Source organism: Trachemys scripta, chromosome 1, assembly GCF_013100865.1.
Source record: "Trachemys scripta elegans isolate TJP31775 chromosome 1, CAS_Tse_1.0, whole genome shotgun sequence".
NCBI lineage: Eukaryota > Metazoa > Chordata > Testudines > Emydidae > Trachemys > Trachemys scripta.
Genome location: NC_048298.1, coordinates 18,632,969 through 18,651,103, shown reverse-complemented (window position 1 = coordinate 18,651,103; position 18,135 = coordinate 18,632,969). Strand labels below are relative to the sequence as shown.

The 18,135-nt window shown below is 41.0% G+C and overlaps 1 protein-coding gene across 1 annotated transcript in view; it reads right to left on the bottom strand.

The window, feature by feature from the left end:
- Window positions 1-18,135, bottom strand: part of SEMA3E (semaphorin 3E) — a 219,728-nt gene that overhangs the window by 10,840 nt on the left and 190,753 nt on the right. The window contains exons 11-15 of the mRNA XM_034765547.1: window positions 16,890-17,112; window positions 14,367-14,458; window positions 11,835-11,876; window positions 8,797-8,963; window positions 241-308 (exon numbers count right to left, since the gene is read on the bottom strand). Coding sequence (XP_034621438.1) covers window positions 241-308; window positions 8,797-8,963; window positions 11,835-11,876; window positions 14,367-14,458; window positions 16,890-17,112 — 592 coding nt within the window. The remainder of the gene's footprint in view (window positions 1-240; window positions 309-8,796; window positions 8,964-11,834; window positions 11,877-14,366; window positions 14,459-16,889; window positions 17,113-18,135) is intronic.

Genomic DNA, 18,135 nt, shown 5'->3' with positions numbered 1-18,135 from the left:
TAAGCACAGTACATGGTTAAGCACTGCCTTGAAAAGGGAAGCTTTCCTGCATTGGGATGTTGGTCCTTACAGTGTGCTTCTAATGTCAAGGGTGTAAATCAGGAGTAATTCCACTGAAAGCAAGAGAGTTACATCAGTATAAAAACTGTGTAGCTGAGGTCAGACTGAGCCCTTGATGTTTCCCCTGTGTCAAATCCATGCTGCTTGCTCTAGGCATTCACTGTACTGTGTGTGGATTACCAATGAGCTGCTGGCCAAAGCACTGCTGAGCTGCATTTCCATGTCGAACGTCTTGCCTGCGGAAACGTCTGGGGGGGAAAAATGGAATTGTTTTAAGAAATACATTTAACTTTTGGACTGTTGACCTTTTACACTAAAGTTGGACCCACTAGAAATTCAGGGAACTCCATCTTACTGCTGAAACACTGGCCAGCACTATCACTGCGTGGAATAAAGTTCATACATCAGTACTGTTTTCCTCCACTTAAACTGAAGGTGCGCAGATGCCTGAAGGAGGAGACTGTCTGTAGAAGTCTTGTGTGTCTAAAGGAAAGTCTCAGATATGTACATTTGACTCAGTCTATAGATACTGAAACCAGATACTCTGGACCAATTCGGTGCTAGTTTAGGGGAAAGAAGACCGGAGGCAGCTGTAAGCTTTCTTAAGTGTTTACCGTTCTGATCCCTGGCAAAATCTGGAGCAGCATGAAAGCTGCTGTATCTTGAAAACATTCTCTTCCTTTAACCATGCTCTGTATCCCAGACCCTAAAGGGTAGGGTGACCAGATGTCTCGATTTTATAGGGACAGTCCCAATTTCTGGGTCTTTTTCTTATATAGGCTCCTACTACCCCCAACCCCCATCCCGATTTTTCACATTTGCTGTCTGGTCACCCTACTAGAAGGCCTGTGATAGAAGCTGATATAGCAACTCAACAGTAACTGAGCATTCCCATAGGCAGGGGAATTCCTAAGCGGTTGAATTTACTGGCTGCAAGATTGCTTTGAACTTTTACGCACGCATGCACGCACACACACACACACACACGACACTATTAGCAGAAAAGTTCTTTTGAGTCTTTCACAGTTTACAATCTGTGCGGATGTTTTTTTTAATTCTTAGCTCTTGTATAACTCCTCTCATCAGAGGAACTTAAAACACTCTACAAACATTACTTTAGCCTCCCAATGCTCCTACATCATTGGTATTATCATTCCCATTTTACCAAAGGGGAAACTAGCCTATCTATTGAGTCACTGGCAGAGCTGAGGCAAGAACCCAGGAATCCTGGCTCCAACCACTAGACAATACTCTCTCGGTTTTTGAAAAGAAGTTATTTACAAAATTATGGAAAATAAATGCAAATACCTAACTCTCCGATGGATACCCACAAGCATGATGCTATTATTTTGAACATTTTGTTCTCTGACCATTACGATAAATAAAATTAAAGCTAGTTGCTAGGAAAGAAAGTATCAGGAAGCTGAGTTTACCACCTTGAAAGTTGCTGTATTTTGAGCCCTAAAATTTACAGTTAGAACTCAGGATAATTTTCCTGTGTTTGCATAAAGAACAATTATACAGAACTATCAGTCTTGCATAAGCAAAGCTGAACAGCTGATTAAAAGGAACAGACAACATGGTGAACCTCCTAGACCACAATTATTTTTGTATTAATGTGTTCCTACTATATACAATGTATAGCAGAAATAAGCCAAGCCTAATGATTTTGTTCTTATTTAAATAATATCAGTAATTAACACAGCTCTTCCTGCCACCAGGACACAGGGGACCAAATCCTCAGCGGGTGTAAATCAGCACAGGTGCACTGAATTCATTACAGCTCTGCTGCTATATACCAGCTGAGGACCTGGCCAATGGAATACCATATGTGTTGAAATTTCAAGTGGGGATGAGGAGGTGTTAGGGAGGTTGCTTTATGATGATGGAATCTAGGTAGGAGTTCTCATCTTATCACCACACATGGAGGAACCTGCTGTTGGTAGGTCTCAGAATTAACATCGCATTAAGATATATGGGGCAGATCAACTATTGTTCCAGCCTTTCTGCAGATTCTTGGAAGACATCTCACCACTAATTATACTTGGTTTACATTTTCAAGTTTTTCTTCATAGTCATGAGGAATAGAAACGTATGTTGTTTTTATTAAATGAAAGCTGGAATTTTGTCATAATCACGTGACTTTTTCATCTGGCCCTGGTGGTTCTTACTTGGACATAAAGATGGCAGCTTTGCCTCTCGATATCCACAGTTAAGAGACTAAGGGTGAATAAAGCATCCGCTAGCAAGGCATATTTAGGACCCCGGGCAGTGGGGGACACTTTTAAAGACTTGGATTCTCTAGTCCTAGGTGTGAATACACAAAGTGTTTCAGACATTGGCCTTGACTGCAAACTCGTCTTATGAGCCCCATCAGTCTTGTCTGAGGCCTCTTTTTGGGTGACTAGGTATCAGTAGACATGAATTGTGCTCTGACTCACGATAATCAGTGCATGGGCTAAAGGCTAATGAAAGTCATGATCCTGCAGCACTTTCCTCTATTCGTTGCCTCATTCAAGTTTGGTGACATTTTGCTATTATGAGTGACAGCTGTGGTAAGAGAAACCTGACTGAAAGGCTATGAAAATGGTTCAGAAAAAAAATATGAACATGTTAAAACAAGAATAATCTGAAATTGATGAAATAAAACACTGGTTTTAGTTCGTCAGACCAATTGTTACAACATAAGAACGACCATACTGGGTCAGACCAATGGTCCATCTACCCAGTATCTTGTCTTCTGATGGTGACAAATGCAAGATGATTCAGAGAGAATTAACAGAATAGACAATCATCAAGTAATCCATCCTCTGTCATCCAGTCACAGCATTTGACAGTCAGGGGCTAGGGACACTCGAAGAATGGGGTTGCATCCTGACCATCTTGGCTAACAGCCATTGATGGACCTATCCTCCATGAACTTATGTAATTCTTTTTTTGAATCCAGCTATAGTTTTGGCCTTCACAACATCCCCTGTCAATGAGTTCCACAGGTTGACTGTGCACTGTGTGAAGAAGTACTTCCTTTTGTTTGTTTTAACCTGCTGCCTATTCATTTCATTGGTTGACCCAGGTTCTTGTGTTATGTGAAGGACTAAATAACACTTCCTTATTCACTTTCTCCACACCATTCATAATTTTGTAGACTTCTGTCATATCCCTCCTTAGATGCCTTCTTTCCAAGCTGAATAGTCCCAGTATTTCTTCATGTGGAAGCTGTTCCACAGCCTTAATAATTTGAATTATCCTTCTCTGTACCTTTGCCAATTCTAATATCTTTTTTTGAGATGGGGCAACCAGAACTGTACACAGGATTGAAGGTGTGAGTGTACCATGGATTTATATACTGGCATTATGATATTTTCTGTCTTATCTATCCATTTCCTAATGGTTCCTAACATTCTGTTAGCTTTTTTACTGCCATTGAATATTGAGCAGATGTTTTCAGAAAACTATCCATGATGACTTCAAGATCTCTTTCTTGAGTGGTAACAGCTACTTTAGACCCCATCATTCTGTATGTATAGCTGTGATTATGTTTCCCATGTGTATTAACCTGCACTTATCAACAATGAATTTTGTCACCCAGTCTGCTAGTTTTGCGGTATCCCTATGTAACTCTTTGCAGTCTACTTTGGACTTAATTATCTTGAGTAATTTTGTATCATCTGCAAACTTCACCACCTCACTGCTTACCTCTGTTCCCAGATCATTTATGAATATGTTGAACAGTGGTCCCAGTATAAATCCCTGGGGAAATTGCTGCTATTTACCTTTCCATTGTGAAAACTGACCATCCTCGTTTGCTGTCTTTTTACCAATTACTGATCCATGATAAGACCTCCCCTCTTATCCCATAACTGCTTAGTTTGCTTAAGAGCTTTTGGTGATGGACCTTGTCAAATGCTTTCTGAAAGTCCAAGTAGACTATCCATGGGATCACCCTTGTCCACATGCTTGTTGACCTCCTCAAACAATTCTAATAGATTGGTGAGGCATGATTTCCCTTTACAAAAGCTGTGTTGACTCCTTCCCAACAAATTGTGTTCTTCTATGTGTTTGATAATTCTGTTCTTTACTATAGCTTCAACCAATTTGTCTGGTACTGAAGTTAGGCTTACTAGTCTGTAATTGCCAGGATCACTTCTGGGGCCTTTTTTAAAAAAAGCATCATGGTAGCTATCCTGTAGGTTGTTGACCTCATTAGGTGGGTCTTCAGTGGCTCAGCCCTCCAGCCAAGTCACGTTGTTGTAAAACGGATAAACCCCTTCTTGGGTATTCAAGTCCAAAACAAATATGAAGTAAAGTCATCCAATTCCCTGGCTCAAGATGGACTCAGCCTCTCCTTCCTGAGGATGCCTTCTCTCTTCTGACCCTCTTGGGCTCCTTTAAGTCCAGACCTCTGCTTGGGCTTCAACAGGAAACTTATCCCCTTCTTAGCGTCCCACCATAACTGTAAGTCAATCCTCACCAGGGTCTTCAGCCATGTCTCTGGGCCCCTTTAAATCACTTTTTCTTGGTCTTTTATACTAGTCATATCTTCTTTTCAGGGCTTAGGCCACTCCAGCATTGGTTGGTGGGGGGACCTGGGCCTGTCCACTACTCTGGATCCCAGACCATGGACCTTATATACAACAGCCACGTATTGCCTCCTTCACTTTGCTGCTGTTATTCCCTGGGCCTGTTCCCACATATCCCTCTTTTCTTCATCCTGAACTCAGGGCTGAAGTTTTCAAATCCTCTTCCTTCTCACTGAATGCAAGTACCACTAGAGCCCTTCTTCTGATTCTCTTCTTGATTGCCTGTAACCAATAACAAATACTCTTTCTTGCCCCTCTGGTCCCAGCCAGTAACTGACCTGTTCAGGCCCTGCAACTCCTTTTATATAAGCCTGCTGCACTCCAATTGGCTGCTTCCTTTAAGTCTTTCTAGCCTATACTGGAAGACCCACCTTCAATGCTCCTTTCCTGGGAGGGGATGTGGTAGGACCATAAGGCCTCCAGCAGGGGGCCTCAAAAGGCTTGGTATACACTGCCATAATTACATACCACTGTTAGTAGTTCTTCAATTTCATATTTGAATTCCTTCAGAACACTTGGGTGAATACCATCTAGCCCTCGTGACATACTACTGTTCAATTTATCAATTTGTTCCAAAACTTCCTCTACAGACATCTCCTCTGGGACAGTTCCTCAGATTTGTCACCTAAAAAGAATGGTTCAGGTGCAGGAATCTCCCTCGCATCCTTTGGGCCTGCCTAATTATACTCTTATACTTGACATCCCAAACTTTATGCTCCTTTCTATTTTCCTCAATAGGATTTTACTTCCAATTTTTAAAGGATGTCTTGGGTATACATTTAATTTGAGCCTCTATTATGTTTTTAAAAAGTGTCCATGCAGCTTGCAGGCATTTCACTCTTGTGACTGTTCCTTTTAATTTCCATTTAACTAGCTTCTTCATTTTTGTGTTGTTTCCCCTTTCTGAAGTTAAATATTACTGTGGTGGGCTTCTTTGGTGTCCTTCTGACCCACCACAACAAGGATGTTAAATTTAGTTATATTATGGTCACTATTACTGAGAAATTCAGCTATAATCACCTCTTGGACCAGATCCGTTGCTCTATTTAGGACTAAATCAAGAATCGCCTTTTCCCTTAGTGGGTTCCAGGACTAGCTGCTCTAAGAAGCAGAAATTAATGGTGTCTAGAAATTTTATTTGTGAATCCTGTCTTGAAGTGACATGTACCCAGTGAATATGGGGATAGTTGAAATCCCCCATTATTACTGAGATTTTTTACTTTATAGCCTGTCTAATCTCCCCGAGCATTTCTCAATCACCATCACCATCATGGTCATGGAATTTATATCTATAGAGATTCTATTGTACAGTTTGATTCATGTAAGATAGTTACAAATTGGATTCCATGTTTTCTTTCACATATAATGCCACTCCCGCATCAGCATGATCTATTCTGTCATTACTATACATTTTGTTCACTTGAGTGTCATCATTCCACCAGGTTTCTGTGAAGCCTATTATATCAATATCCTTATTTAGTACCAGCCACTCATGTTCACTCATCTTGGTATTTAATACCATGTTGACTTTGGAGTTAGCACTTAGGTCCTTATTCTACAAATCACTTAAACATCAATTTAACTTTAAACCTACACTTAATCCCATTTTAGGACTTAAACCCTTGCTTACAGTAAATCGCATGCTTAAGTGTTTTCCATAGGCATGAACTGAAAAACAACTCTGCACTCTAGTACAATGTTGAATTGGAGTTACCACGTAGTTATCATGGTTGTGGGATTAGAACCCAGGACATTTAGCTCTATAAACCTGGCTGAGGGCCTTTGTCACCAAACAATATCTGGGGTCTTTTTTTCTTGATAACATTGAGGTCTGCTGAATTAGCAGGCTGCACTCTCTGCTAGTGCTGATAGCACCGGAGCTCCAAGAACAGAAGTACTGAGCAGCCAAAACAACCTGGCAGCAGTAACGACATTCTTTAGCAACATACTTAACATGTAGTAGCCTGCAGGTTTTCTATTTCATGTTTGTCTAAATACTTCACGCCTTACACTCATTAAGTTTTAAAGGAGATAGTAGCTGATCTAAAGGAGGGGTAGAATTAACTACCCAGACGTGGTTCTGCTTGAGTTTGCACTATTAAGTATGACTGATTTTAAGATTCCAAATCCAACCCAGATTCCAAATCCAACCCAAATATATTGTGTTCACTTCCATACAATTAGGGCTAAATTCAAGCTGCTAGGCTAGCATTAGGACCAAATCAAGGCAGGGGAGTGCTGCATGAAAATGGTGGAGAGTGGCATGATGTCATTGGGGCTGCCAGAAAGAAACCAATCATTCCAGATGTGTGAGGGCATGAGTGTTTACGGGTAGTTTTTGCTGTGCCTTTGGTTACTCCCTAAATTAGCCCGCCAGCCACAAGGCAGGGGGAAGTTGGAGAACAGAGACATGGCTAACCCTAACTCAAACACATATCTTCTGGGTTGTTGAGTGCTGGGCTGATCAACATATCTGCATGAGTCCAGAATGCAGGCAGCCACAACAGACCTGCATCTTACCCAGAAGCATTGAAAGGTGGTGTTGGTGCAGGGTGAGGGGCTCCATTCTCTCTACGGAGACCTACTTTTTCCAGCAGGCCCAGTTTCTCCACCCTGAACCAGGTGGATAGCAAAGCAAAGTTGTTACTATCTGTTCAGTGACCTCCCACATATGAAGTAAGGTTGTGGTCTCAAGTCCAGTTAATAGTGGACATCACAAAGCCTCCATTACCATAGCTAGCTCTTAACAGCAGAGAAGCCAAGGAGTGAATGGAGAGATTGAACTACTCTCTTCTCTCCAGAGACAGACCCTCCAGAATCTTGTTGAGGTGCATTAGCAAGCCAGCATAAGGCTATCTACACCACACAGTTCCTAGTTAAATAGATTAATCAGGAATCTCCAGGGCATTTGCTTGATTAGATGAATATCTAATTTGCAATATAATTATGATCATCCAATTCCTGCTTATACTGTAGGGAACAATGCTTCCTGGCCCAGAATATAATGGATGATGTATCTGTTCCATCAGTACTTTCCAGGACTGTATCAATCTGAACCAGGTTCTTCTCGTTTTAGGCAAGTGAGTGGTCTCCATTTACTTCATTGGGACTGCGTCCATGAATTATGCAAGGAGGATCTGATACAATGTGTAGATATGTCATGGAATTCCTACTTAGCTTAACTTGGATCTTGGGAAGACAGAATGCTCTGATAGGTTCTTTCTTTAGCTGAATCTTTGGCTGTCTTGCTCATGTATGGTTTCTATGAGACATTCTATCCAAAAGACTGTGCTACCCAATTCTCTTCCCATTACCTTTTTCAAAAATCACAGAAACATTCATTTTGCCTAGCTACAGTTAGCAACGGGTTTGAGACTACCAAGCTGCCAGAGTCATGGGAGGACAAGCTTGAGGTATTGTGGATGAAGCAAAAAAATCCACAACCATAGACCTGTGTTGTTTTTAAAGAGAGCATTGGTGGATTTGGAGAGATCATGAACTGCCTCTGGAGTAATTATCATCACTGTTTTTTCAGCAGCATCTCAGTACAAAAGGAACACATCTTTGCATTAATTCAAAGTAACCCTATTGAAAATGGCCAAGTTGTAGTTCTAATAAATATGAGCATGTTTTTGCAGAAGTAGCAATTAAAAGTAAATCATGGAAAGGACTGTATCATAAATAATATGCCCTTTTGCTGACTTATGTAATAATCATTACACTATATTGATAGAGAGCTAGGCACTGTTTGAATATGTCTTCCAATGATATTTGGCTGTTAATATATTTGCTTTCTTTCTTTTTATAGGCTGTTGCATTGTATAGTTCACCATATAATACAATCCAAATAAATTATTGCACATTGTAGAGAATGAAGTTGTGTCTTCAAGCTGTAGCATCGGGAACATCAGACATTTGTTTAACACTCCGTGTGTCTAGCTCTTAAGAAGTGTGTGCACTTAACATCTGTGCATGTCAGCATGTTCATTTATATCCTTCAGTATTCCCTAAGGCTGGGTTAATAAATCATTAGCTAAAGTACATCATCGTTCAGTTATTTATACGAGGGGGAGAAGGGAAACCATTTCTGTTGCAATAGGAACTCTTTAGATAATTATTATGCAAAGAGGATTTCGAAGCAAAATACAGTTCTCACCTCTTTGCCTGCATTCCTGTGGGATAGTATCTAGAACAGGAGATCCCATCCCAAGCGCAGTAAGGATCTCTTGCTAGGCAGCAGTCGGCGCAGGCCGTGCCATACATGTCACACTGATGGAACTTCACTTGTGCTACAGCAGACTCAGATCCAACATACAGTTGTTGCTGTAGAAAATGTAGCACACACTGTTATGGGCAGAGCAGCTACTAGGAAAAGACAAGGTCATTTGCCCCTTGAAGTTTAGAAAAGGCCAGCTTTCCAGTTGCCCATGCAAGCTTAATTCCCTTCTGCCCTCTCGGCGAGCTATCTTGTGCACTGTATGAGACAGGTCATATCATTTTATGTGGTCCTATAATTAAAGGAGGCACATAATGCATATGCAGAAAAGGGCAGAATTAAGATTGGACACGCAAGCTCAATTCTGGCATTTCCTAACTTGACTTTGGAACCTTAACATTATTTTAATGTAGTTTTTTTCTGGATGTAATTTTCTAAGTGTTTAAAAAAGCAAACGGAAAAACAGAAATTCCATCATGTGGAACCATAAAAATCCCCTTGTGGGTTATCAGCAGGATGTGGACCTATGAAGTCCCAGCACAGAGCTCTGGTGCTTGAGCCAATTGAAAACCTGGCAGCAGATTTACACTGTTGTTATCTCTGCGGGCCAGCACAAGATGGGGATGAGATAAGTGCCAGAGTGTTTCACAGCTGTTTGAGAGACAGCAAAGGAATGCTGAGACTCAGGACTCCTGGGTTCAGTTCTCGGCTCCATAGGGGAGTGTGTTCTAGTGGTTATAAACCCTTCTGTCTCTCTCCTCACTGTACCTGTCCAACTCTGTTTCTACCCACCCCCTCCCTCTTCAGTTCCTGCTCCTATCCCCCCAACTTACTCCATTCCCCCCACCTCTGTTCCTATATTTTCTCTTCCCCCTAGCCCTGGGTCCTGCCCCACTTCCTCTTGCCTCTTTCTCACGTCTGGTCCAAGCTCCTGCCTCAGTCCCACTCCTCTGCTCCTATCCCCTGGCCAGTGCCTCATGCACCTATCCCCTCCTCCCTTCTGCTCCTGAACCTGTCCCCACATATGCTCCTATCTCCTCACCCTCCCCCGTTACTACCCATTCCTTTCTCCAGATCTCTGCTCCTGATGAGACCACAGCTATCTTCATCTCCTATCTCCCCTCCCCGCAACCCCTATTCCTTCTCTCCCCCTTGCACCTCATCTCTCTGCACTCAAGTCAGGCTGCTTCTTCCTTCTTCTCCTTGCTGAGGGGTGCCAGCAAGGTGTGTGTAGGGAGTGGCACGATGAGCGCACACACACTCACAAACTAACTTCCTGCTTGAAGTTCCGGTGCCCAGCATGACAGTGGACCATAGTCGCTGGGAGGAGCAATAGCAGGGAAAGACCTGCTCAGGTCCTGCAGCTCTGGTGGAGCAGGTTCTCTTGCTCTGCAGGGTGGGATAATGTATGGGGCTGAAGCATGCTCAGCGCAGTGGAATTTTCACAGAATTACCAGCCAAACTCTAACAAGTCGCTAGTGAGCATGTGTGAACTGAGATTTTTTTCAAAGGCTCATAACTTGGCCATTTTGGGGTGTTTTTCATGGGATCTGCAAAAGGCACATCCCTGATGCTAGGGTGACCTCTGTGCCCAATTTGATGTCCCTGCTCCAAAACATGAGATGCTAGAGATTCTAAAAAAGAATTTCAAACCAATTTGTTACCATGGGCAAAACAATGTATTTTCTCCTTATTTCACACTCGGAAATGGCTGAACCATTTTTGCTGAAACTCTAAAGCCCGAGGCAAACACCTTGGCATGAAAAATTTCAGCCAAAGCAGTTAAAGTTTGGCAAAACTATAAGCAACTGAAAACAGGGTCTTATACTGGGAAGTACTGGGCAACCATAGGCGTTGCTACCTGCGTCACCTATAATATATACACACGTGAGTGTATGAAATGTGACAAAAATGTGAAATGCATATAAGTGCATATAAAAGCGAGACCATCTAATAGTGTGTGATATTTAAATGTGAACTCATCTTAATCACGCTCTGTTTCATTATGATCTGTGGGGTTCATATTATCAAAGCAAATGGAAGATCAATCTGACTCATGAATTGCTGGCACAATAATCACAGCAGGGAATAACTGTAGGGAACCAGGGACTAAGGAAAAATCTGTTGCTGATCAATGTAAAGTTATTGGCCACAGGAGCATGCAGATTTCCAGGCAAGAAGAGGCTCCTTTGTGCTGCCCACATCCACATTCAGTAGCCCCATGAGAGGGAGGGTTGGTCCTGATCTGGTTCAAACCCACCAGATTTCTGTTTATCAGTGAGAGAAGGATCTCCCCCAACAACCCTTTGTGGTGCTTGGCCCTTTCCAGCCCAGAAAGCCATGGACTCAGTTTCGAATTCCTGCCCTCGACCAGGCTGACACCAGACATTTGAACTAATATTCAGCCATCCTCAGTTAAAATGAAGATCTGGGGCCAGCTTGGACTGATATGGAGATTCCCAGCTGGGTCTTTTGCTCCCTATGAGAGAAAGAGCTAGGAGCATCATAGAGACCGCTTGAGTCAGACCCTCTCTGGCGGACACTCAGAAACTGTGATTTAAATTGTGCCCAACACTCTTTGGGGCCAATGAATATGAAGGCGGGGAGTACAAAGGAGGCTCCCTTACCCTGAAATCCCCATGCTTCCTTGCTCAATCACTTCACATTTATCAGTTACAAAGTCCCTGTCTCTCAAGCTATTCCCTGTGCGATTACTATGCCAGCAACTCATGAATTAGATTGATTTTCACTTGCTTTGAAATGGATGCTAATGTGAACCCCGCAGATTTATACAGCAATGAAAAACCTAAATGTTTCATAAAAAGCAGAGCATGATTAACTATGAGTTTATATTAAAACATTATCATATATTACTTGACCTGATCTCTTTATATATGGTACCCAGCTATATACAGTTTAGATCTTTTCCACATTTCATTTATAGAGTCATGTTATTTTAAACACAGAAAAATACTTGCCCTCTTTGAAGATATTTCCATAGAAATAATAGGAACTGGCACCTGAAAAAAATAAGAGATTGGTCCTTTGCTTTACATGGAAATCAAAAGAAATACCTTGTTTATGACGACTGTACATTTAACAGAAAGAGTATTCGTATGGGGAGGGATAGCTCAGTGGTTTGAGCATTGGCCTGCTAAATCCAGGGTTATGAATTCAATCCTTGAGGGGGCTACTTAGGGAACTGGGGTAAAAATCTGTCTGGGGACTGGTCCTGCTTTGAGCAGGGGGTTGGACTAGATGACCTCCTGAGGTCCCTTCCAACCCTGATATTCTATGATTTACTCAAGACATGTGGCTCTCCTCTCTATACCATGTGAAGTACCCTCATTTTCTCTAGGTCACTTTGTCAGAGTGAAGGAAATGAAGGAAATTGAGAACTATTATTTTTATAAAAAGTGATTTTTTTTAAAACCATATATTTTTAATTCAGGGACCAATGGGAACATGGCAGTTCCCATGCTGACCATAATGTCAAGTCCTGGTTTCACTGATCCCTTTTGTCCCACTTCAATATGATAAGCAGAGGGTTCTTTATAGATGGCAGGCTGACAATAGATAAGATTAAATTATCTGACATTCCATCTCGTGGCATTGTCCCCTTTGTCTCTTTCTCAGACTTCCTGTGACACTGGCAGAACAGAGTTCTCATGGACTACACTGAGAACTAGTCCCACTTACTGGTCCAAGCCCTGTAGTCCTAGGACTGTAGTGACTCTGTGGATAGGATTCCATTATATCTAGTTTGCTACACACCAAAAAACTGATTTTTATTAAGGAAAAATTCTTATTGAGTGCAACAGGAAATTTTTCTAAGCAGGGACTCAAGATTTGGCTCACAGTATATACTGAATCTCTCTTTCTTGGCCCCAGTTTTTAGCTGGATCTTCACTAAATCTCCAGTAACCTGGGTGCAATGTTATGCTTGCAATTTAACCCATTTAGATGCATAACTGACTATTTTTGGGGGAGGGATAAAATCATGTAGTTAGTCTTTTACCTATAAATTAGCCTAAAATCTTACAGGCTCTTTTGAACATAAGACATTCTCATAAGCAAATTAGGGAAATGTGGTCTAGATTAAACTGCACAACTGGTTGGAAAATCATGCTCAAATAGTTTGCTGTCAAACTGGGAGGACTTATCTATTGGGGTCCCACAGAGATCTGTCCTGGGTCCAGAACTATTCAACATTTTCATTAATGGTTTGGATAATGGAGTGGGGAGTATGATTATAAAATTTTGGATGGCACCAAACTGGGAGGGGTTGCAAGCATTTTGGAAGGCTGGATTAGAATACTAAATGACCTTTACAATTTGGAGTTGATGAAATTCAATAAAGACAAGTTCAAGGTACTACAATTAGGAAGGAAAATTCAAAAGCACGAATACAAAATGAGAAATAACTGTCTAGACAGTAGTACTGCAGAAAAAGATCTGGGGGTTATAGTGGATCACAAATCGAATATGACCCAACGTGATGCAGCTGTGAAAAAGGCTAATATAATTCTACGGTGCATTAACAGTAGTATCATATGTAAGACCCGGGAGGTAATTGCCCTCTCTACTTTGCTTTGGTGATGCCTCAGCTGGAGTACTGAGTCCAGTTTCGGGCATCACACTTTTAAGAAAGATGTGGACAAATAGGAGAATCCAGAGAAGACCAACAAAAATGATAAGTGGTTTAGAAAACCTGATCTCTGAGGAAAGATTTTTTTAAAAAATGAGTATGTTTAGCCTTGAGAAAAGAAGACTGACGGGGGATCTGATAATCTTCACATATGTTAAGGGCTGTAATAAAGAGCCATTAATCAATTGTTCTCCATGTCCACTGAAGATAGGACAAGAATCAATCGGCTTAATCTGCAGCAAGGGAGATTTAGGTTAGATGTTAGGAAAAACTCTCTAACTATAAGGGCAGTTAGGTGCTGGAATAGGTACCAAGGGAGGCTGTGGAATCCAATCAATAAAAAGCAACAGAGTCCTGTGGCACCTTTAAGACTAACAGATGAATTGGAGCATAAGTTTTCGTGGGTGAATACCCACTTCGTCAGACTCATGTGACACAGGTCTCTCTGTTGCTTTTTACAGATCCAGACTAACACAGCTACCCCTCTGATAATCAATCAATAGAGGTTTTTAAGAACAGATTGGACAAACACCTCCTAGGGATGGTCTAGTTTTACTTGGGCCTGCCTTCGCATGAGACGATGGACTAGATGACTTCTTGAGAACATTGCAGCTCTACAGTTCTATGATTTAAACCACAGAGTGAAATTCCTGACTTATTTCAGCTCTTTCAGTATTCAGTGTGCAACTCCGGTTCATTACACTTCTGTTTATAATGAAAATTTCCTATTGAAAAACTAGCGTCTCATCAGAGAGTTTCACTGCACAGAGATATTGTATTTTCACTCATATTGATACACTGTCGGCATTTTAATTTAGATTTGTGACAGTTGGATATATGTTTCTTACACAGGGCATCATACCTTGAATACTTGCATCTCTTCAAGAATCACTTCTTCCATTGATTCTGTATCCTGGTTGTAAATTGTAATGACTTTCAACACAATCCCATTATCTGGAAGCAAATAGAAAACACCACAGAAGTCATAACTGGTAGTAATATTAATGTGCCAGTTGACAAAGATCAAAATAACTTCTTTAAACTGATATTGAATAAAAACCAACAAACTTGCAAATGTATTGCATATTATTAGTTCTTTTATTATCCACTTTGGTTTTGAATCTTGAACACAAAAATACATGTGATATCAAATCAGAAAATGGAGGCCTAAATCTTCAAAGGTATTCAGGTTCCTAACTCCCACTGACCTCAATGGGAGTTAGGTGCCTAAATATCTTTGAGGATTTGGGCCTGAGATCTTTAAGGGTTAAGTCACTTGATCAAGGCCACCCAGCAAGAAAGAGCAAAGTCAGGAACACAGTTGAGGTTGCTCTGTCTCTCGGTTCTGTGGTCAATCCACTAGACAATACTGCCTCTCACTGCAGGTGTGTTACAATAAATTAACACATTGGTATAACTGTTGGTCTCCCTCCGCTTCATTTTCGTATTGCTGCCTGTTATTAAAGATCCCTTATTTTCCTGAGGCTGTGAGTTTGTCATCATCAGCGGCAATTGCTGCTTCCTGTCTCCTGTTATTGTCACTCATCTCTGATTTACAGGAGAACAAAATTAACCAGAAAGGCAGCAGGGGGAAAAAAAAGTTCAGGGAGAGATAAGAGATGTACATAAAAAGGAGCCATTCAAGTAGGCTCCAACACCTCTCCTCAAAGAAAAAAATGGATCAAAGAGGTCCATTTTTTGAGGGAACAGTTAAAAGGAATTACTGTCCAGAGCTCAGATTTTCATAACTAAGTCCCTCTGTGAATCCTGCTGACAAGCATGTTGTGGAACTTTATCCCTGAAGTTTAGACTTCCTCTTTGATAAGCCATTCAAACTACTCCATTCATAGTTAGACCACATGAACACTATAGATGTTGGATCCAGATAGAGGAAGATTGACCCTTTCCTGCACAATAATACCAAGGGCACCCCTGAATTTTTTTGCCAGAGTAAAGACTGCCTGGTTGGGTTCAAAGTTGCTGAACCCAAGATTCCTAGGCTGGAAATTGTCGTCTAAGAACAAATTACGAAGAGAAGAATAAGCTGCAGTTAGGCACTAGTCCAGCAGAGCACTTAAACACATACTTAACTATGGTGAGTGGCTCTGCTGGCTACATCTTTGCTTTTGCTTGATCAGGGACATTATTTGCTTTTCTGAACATGCAAGTTTTACTATATATACAAGTGTAAAGCATAAAATATGCAATCAACATTATGAAATCCAGCATAGAAGCATACGTGACAAGGAACATGGCATGTGATTAATTTCACCACATATTGGAATCAAAATTTTTAAAGTTTAGAAAACCGTATTAATTTAAAGCACGCCCTGCTATTCTACAAGTACACTTCTTTTGTATCCTTTGAACAGTGAAATGTGGTTTCCATCTAAATTTCATGAGTTAAAAGATAGCTTGCACTAAATACTTTTTTTTTTTGGCCAACTGGCCATTAGTGCCTGTGTCAAGTAATCCCTGTTGCTATGATAAAATTTAGAGGTATGAATCTTTAAATCATTTCCAGACAAGTTCAATATTGCAAAGATTCAAGTCTATTTCCAGGCCTTATTTCCATTTCCTTAAGTTCTGAAGAACAGTTAGGCATTAAAGGATGTTACCATTCTGTGGGCCTGCCCAGACTTCAAAATATGAAAGCTTGTGACATATTTGACCTTTTCCAAAGTTGTTTTATGGGTGCTAAAAAAAAGGGTATTTTGAGAAATCAAAATGTATTAGGATTGTCTGAAAACTTAGCAAAACTCTCAAACTTTTGGCAGCTTATTTTTGAATTGCAGGATGGGGCAACCCCGTCTTCCAATGACAAGTTCCTGGTACTGCATCACAGTGTAGGTCTAAAAACGGACTGTTTCTGTTTAACACCAGCCACCCGACTTGTGGTCCCCAGTAATAAAGCCAGCAGCTTGCACTGATTGTTTGGAAAATCAGTCCACTTATTTTAATTTCTCCTGAATCTGGGTCTCAGGCGTGGCACTGAACTGTGATCAGTGGGAGTTGCACTTTTGAAAATTCAGGTCCCTTTGCAGGAGCTGTATTTTAGGCTCCCATTCTTAAAAACCTAGGCCCCAGTTTTTAATCCTTCTTTTGCAGCCCTTTTCATTTTTATTTCTGCCACTCGTCTGCTCAATGACCTTGGATAAATCGCTGCCTCAGATTCTCCAGTGGTGAAATGGGAGACTTGTAATCTCTCCTTGCATTTGGTGCTCTGAGGATAAAACATGCTATGGAAACGTTGAGTATGATTATTTATTAGGATTGTGGTTTCATCTTGATGCCTTTCAAACAGAAAGAGCTTAATCTTGGAGAGGTGTCATAGATTTGTTGAAATTGGGAGGAAAAAAGATAAGATGCCATCTTTTTTATTTACCTGTGCCAATAAACAAGACATCATATTGCCCATCTTCAGCTTCCACTCTATCCACTGCTATTTGTTTTAGGTTGTACTTGCCATCGGTTTTCACAAGTATTGGCCTTTTATGGACAGGTTTGATGGGTTGATACATCAGTGGATGGCTCCTTGCAAAACGGATAGCTTCGTCAGGATAGTCTTTGGTGGAACCATACAGACCGCCATTGACTTTGCTGGCACACTGCAAAAACATGTGATAGGTTGGTTATACGCATGGATTTTTTTTAATGCTGCATAGATGATATAAGATAAAGGCCTTATTCTCAAGGATGCTGACTCTCCACAGTTCCCAGGAGAAGAGAAGACATGGATGTTTGAGGGATTAGGGAATAAAGGGGGCACGAAAGAAGATGGAACTGCTGGAAGGCAAAGTCTGAGCAGTAGAGCAGTGGGTGACTGGCAATGAGAAGTAATCAGGGGCAAAGATCTGCAAGTGGACTGAGTCTTTGCTCAAACAGAATCCTCACTGAAGTCAATAGGTGTTTATTTAGTTCTTATTCAGGAAAAAGCATTCTGGTTTGGTCCCAAATGTATAGAGAGAACCAGATTCTGCTTTTCATTACAATGAGAGCTTGAATTTGATCACAGTATGTATGTATGTATCTATGTGTGTACACACATATAGCACACACATGTACATATATACACACATAGGTATATGCACACATACACTTACATAAAGGGAGTTTTCTAACCAGTGTTAAGGCCTCTCATAACATATTACAGAAATAAATTAGCTCCAGGTCTCTAATACATTAGCAGTAGAGCTGATCAAGTTTTTTCCAGACATAGCATATGTTTACACAGCAAAAGCTGGGCACAGGCTAGCCTACTTGGGCTAGCATGAATCCAGCTAACATGGGTAACAACAGCAGAAATAATGCAGCACAGCCTTCAGACTCTGCAGGCTAGTGAGCCGAATATATCCCCAGGATCCATGCTGGGCTTCTACTGACTGTGCTGAGCTGTCTTCAATGCAGTTGTTACCGAGTTAGCTGGATTCAAATAGCTCGGGTAGGCTAGCCTATGCTCAGGCATACCCAGAGACCTTTATTTTATTGGGAAAATGACTTTTTTTTTGTAAAAAGATTTTTTGATGAAAAATTTACATTATCAACATTTTTAGTTTTTCACAAAAAGTGTAGTGCCTCTTTCCCCCTCCATTTTCATTTAAAATGTTATCAGAATGGTTCTTGGCTTTTTT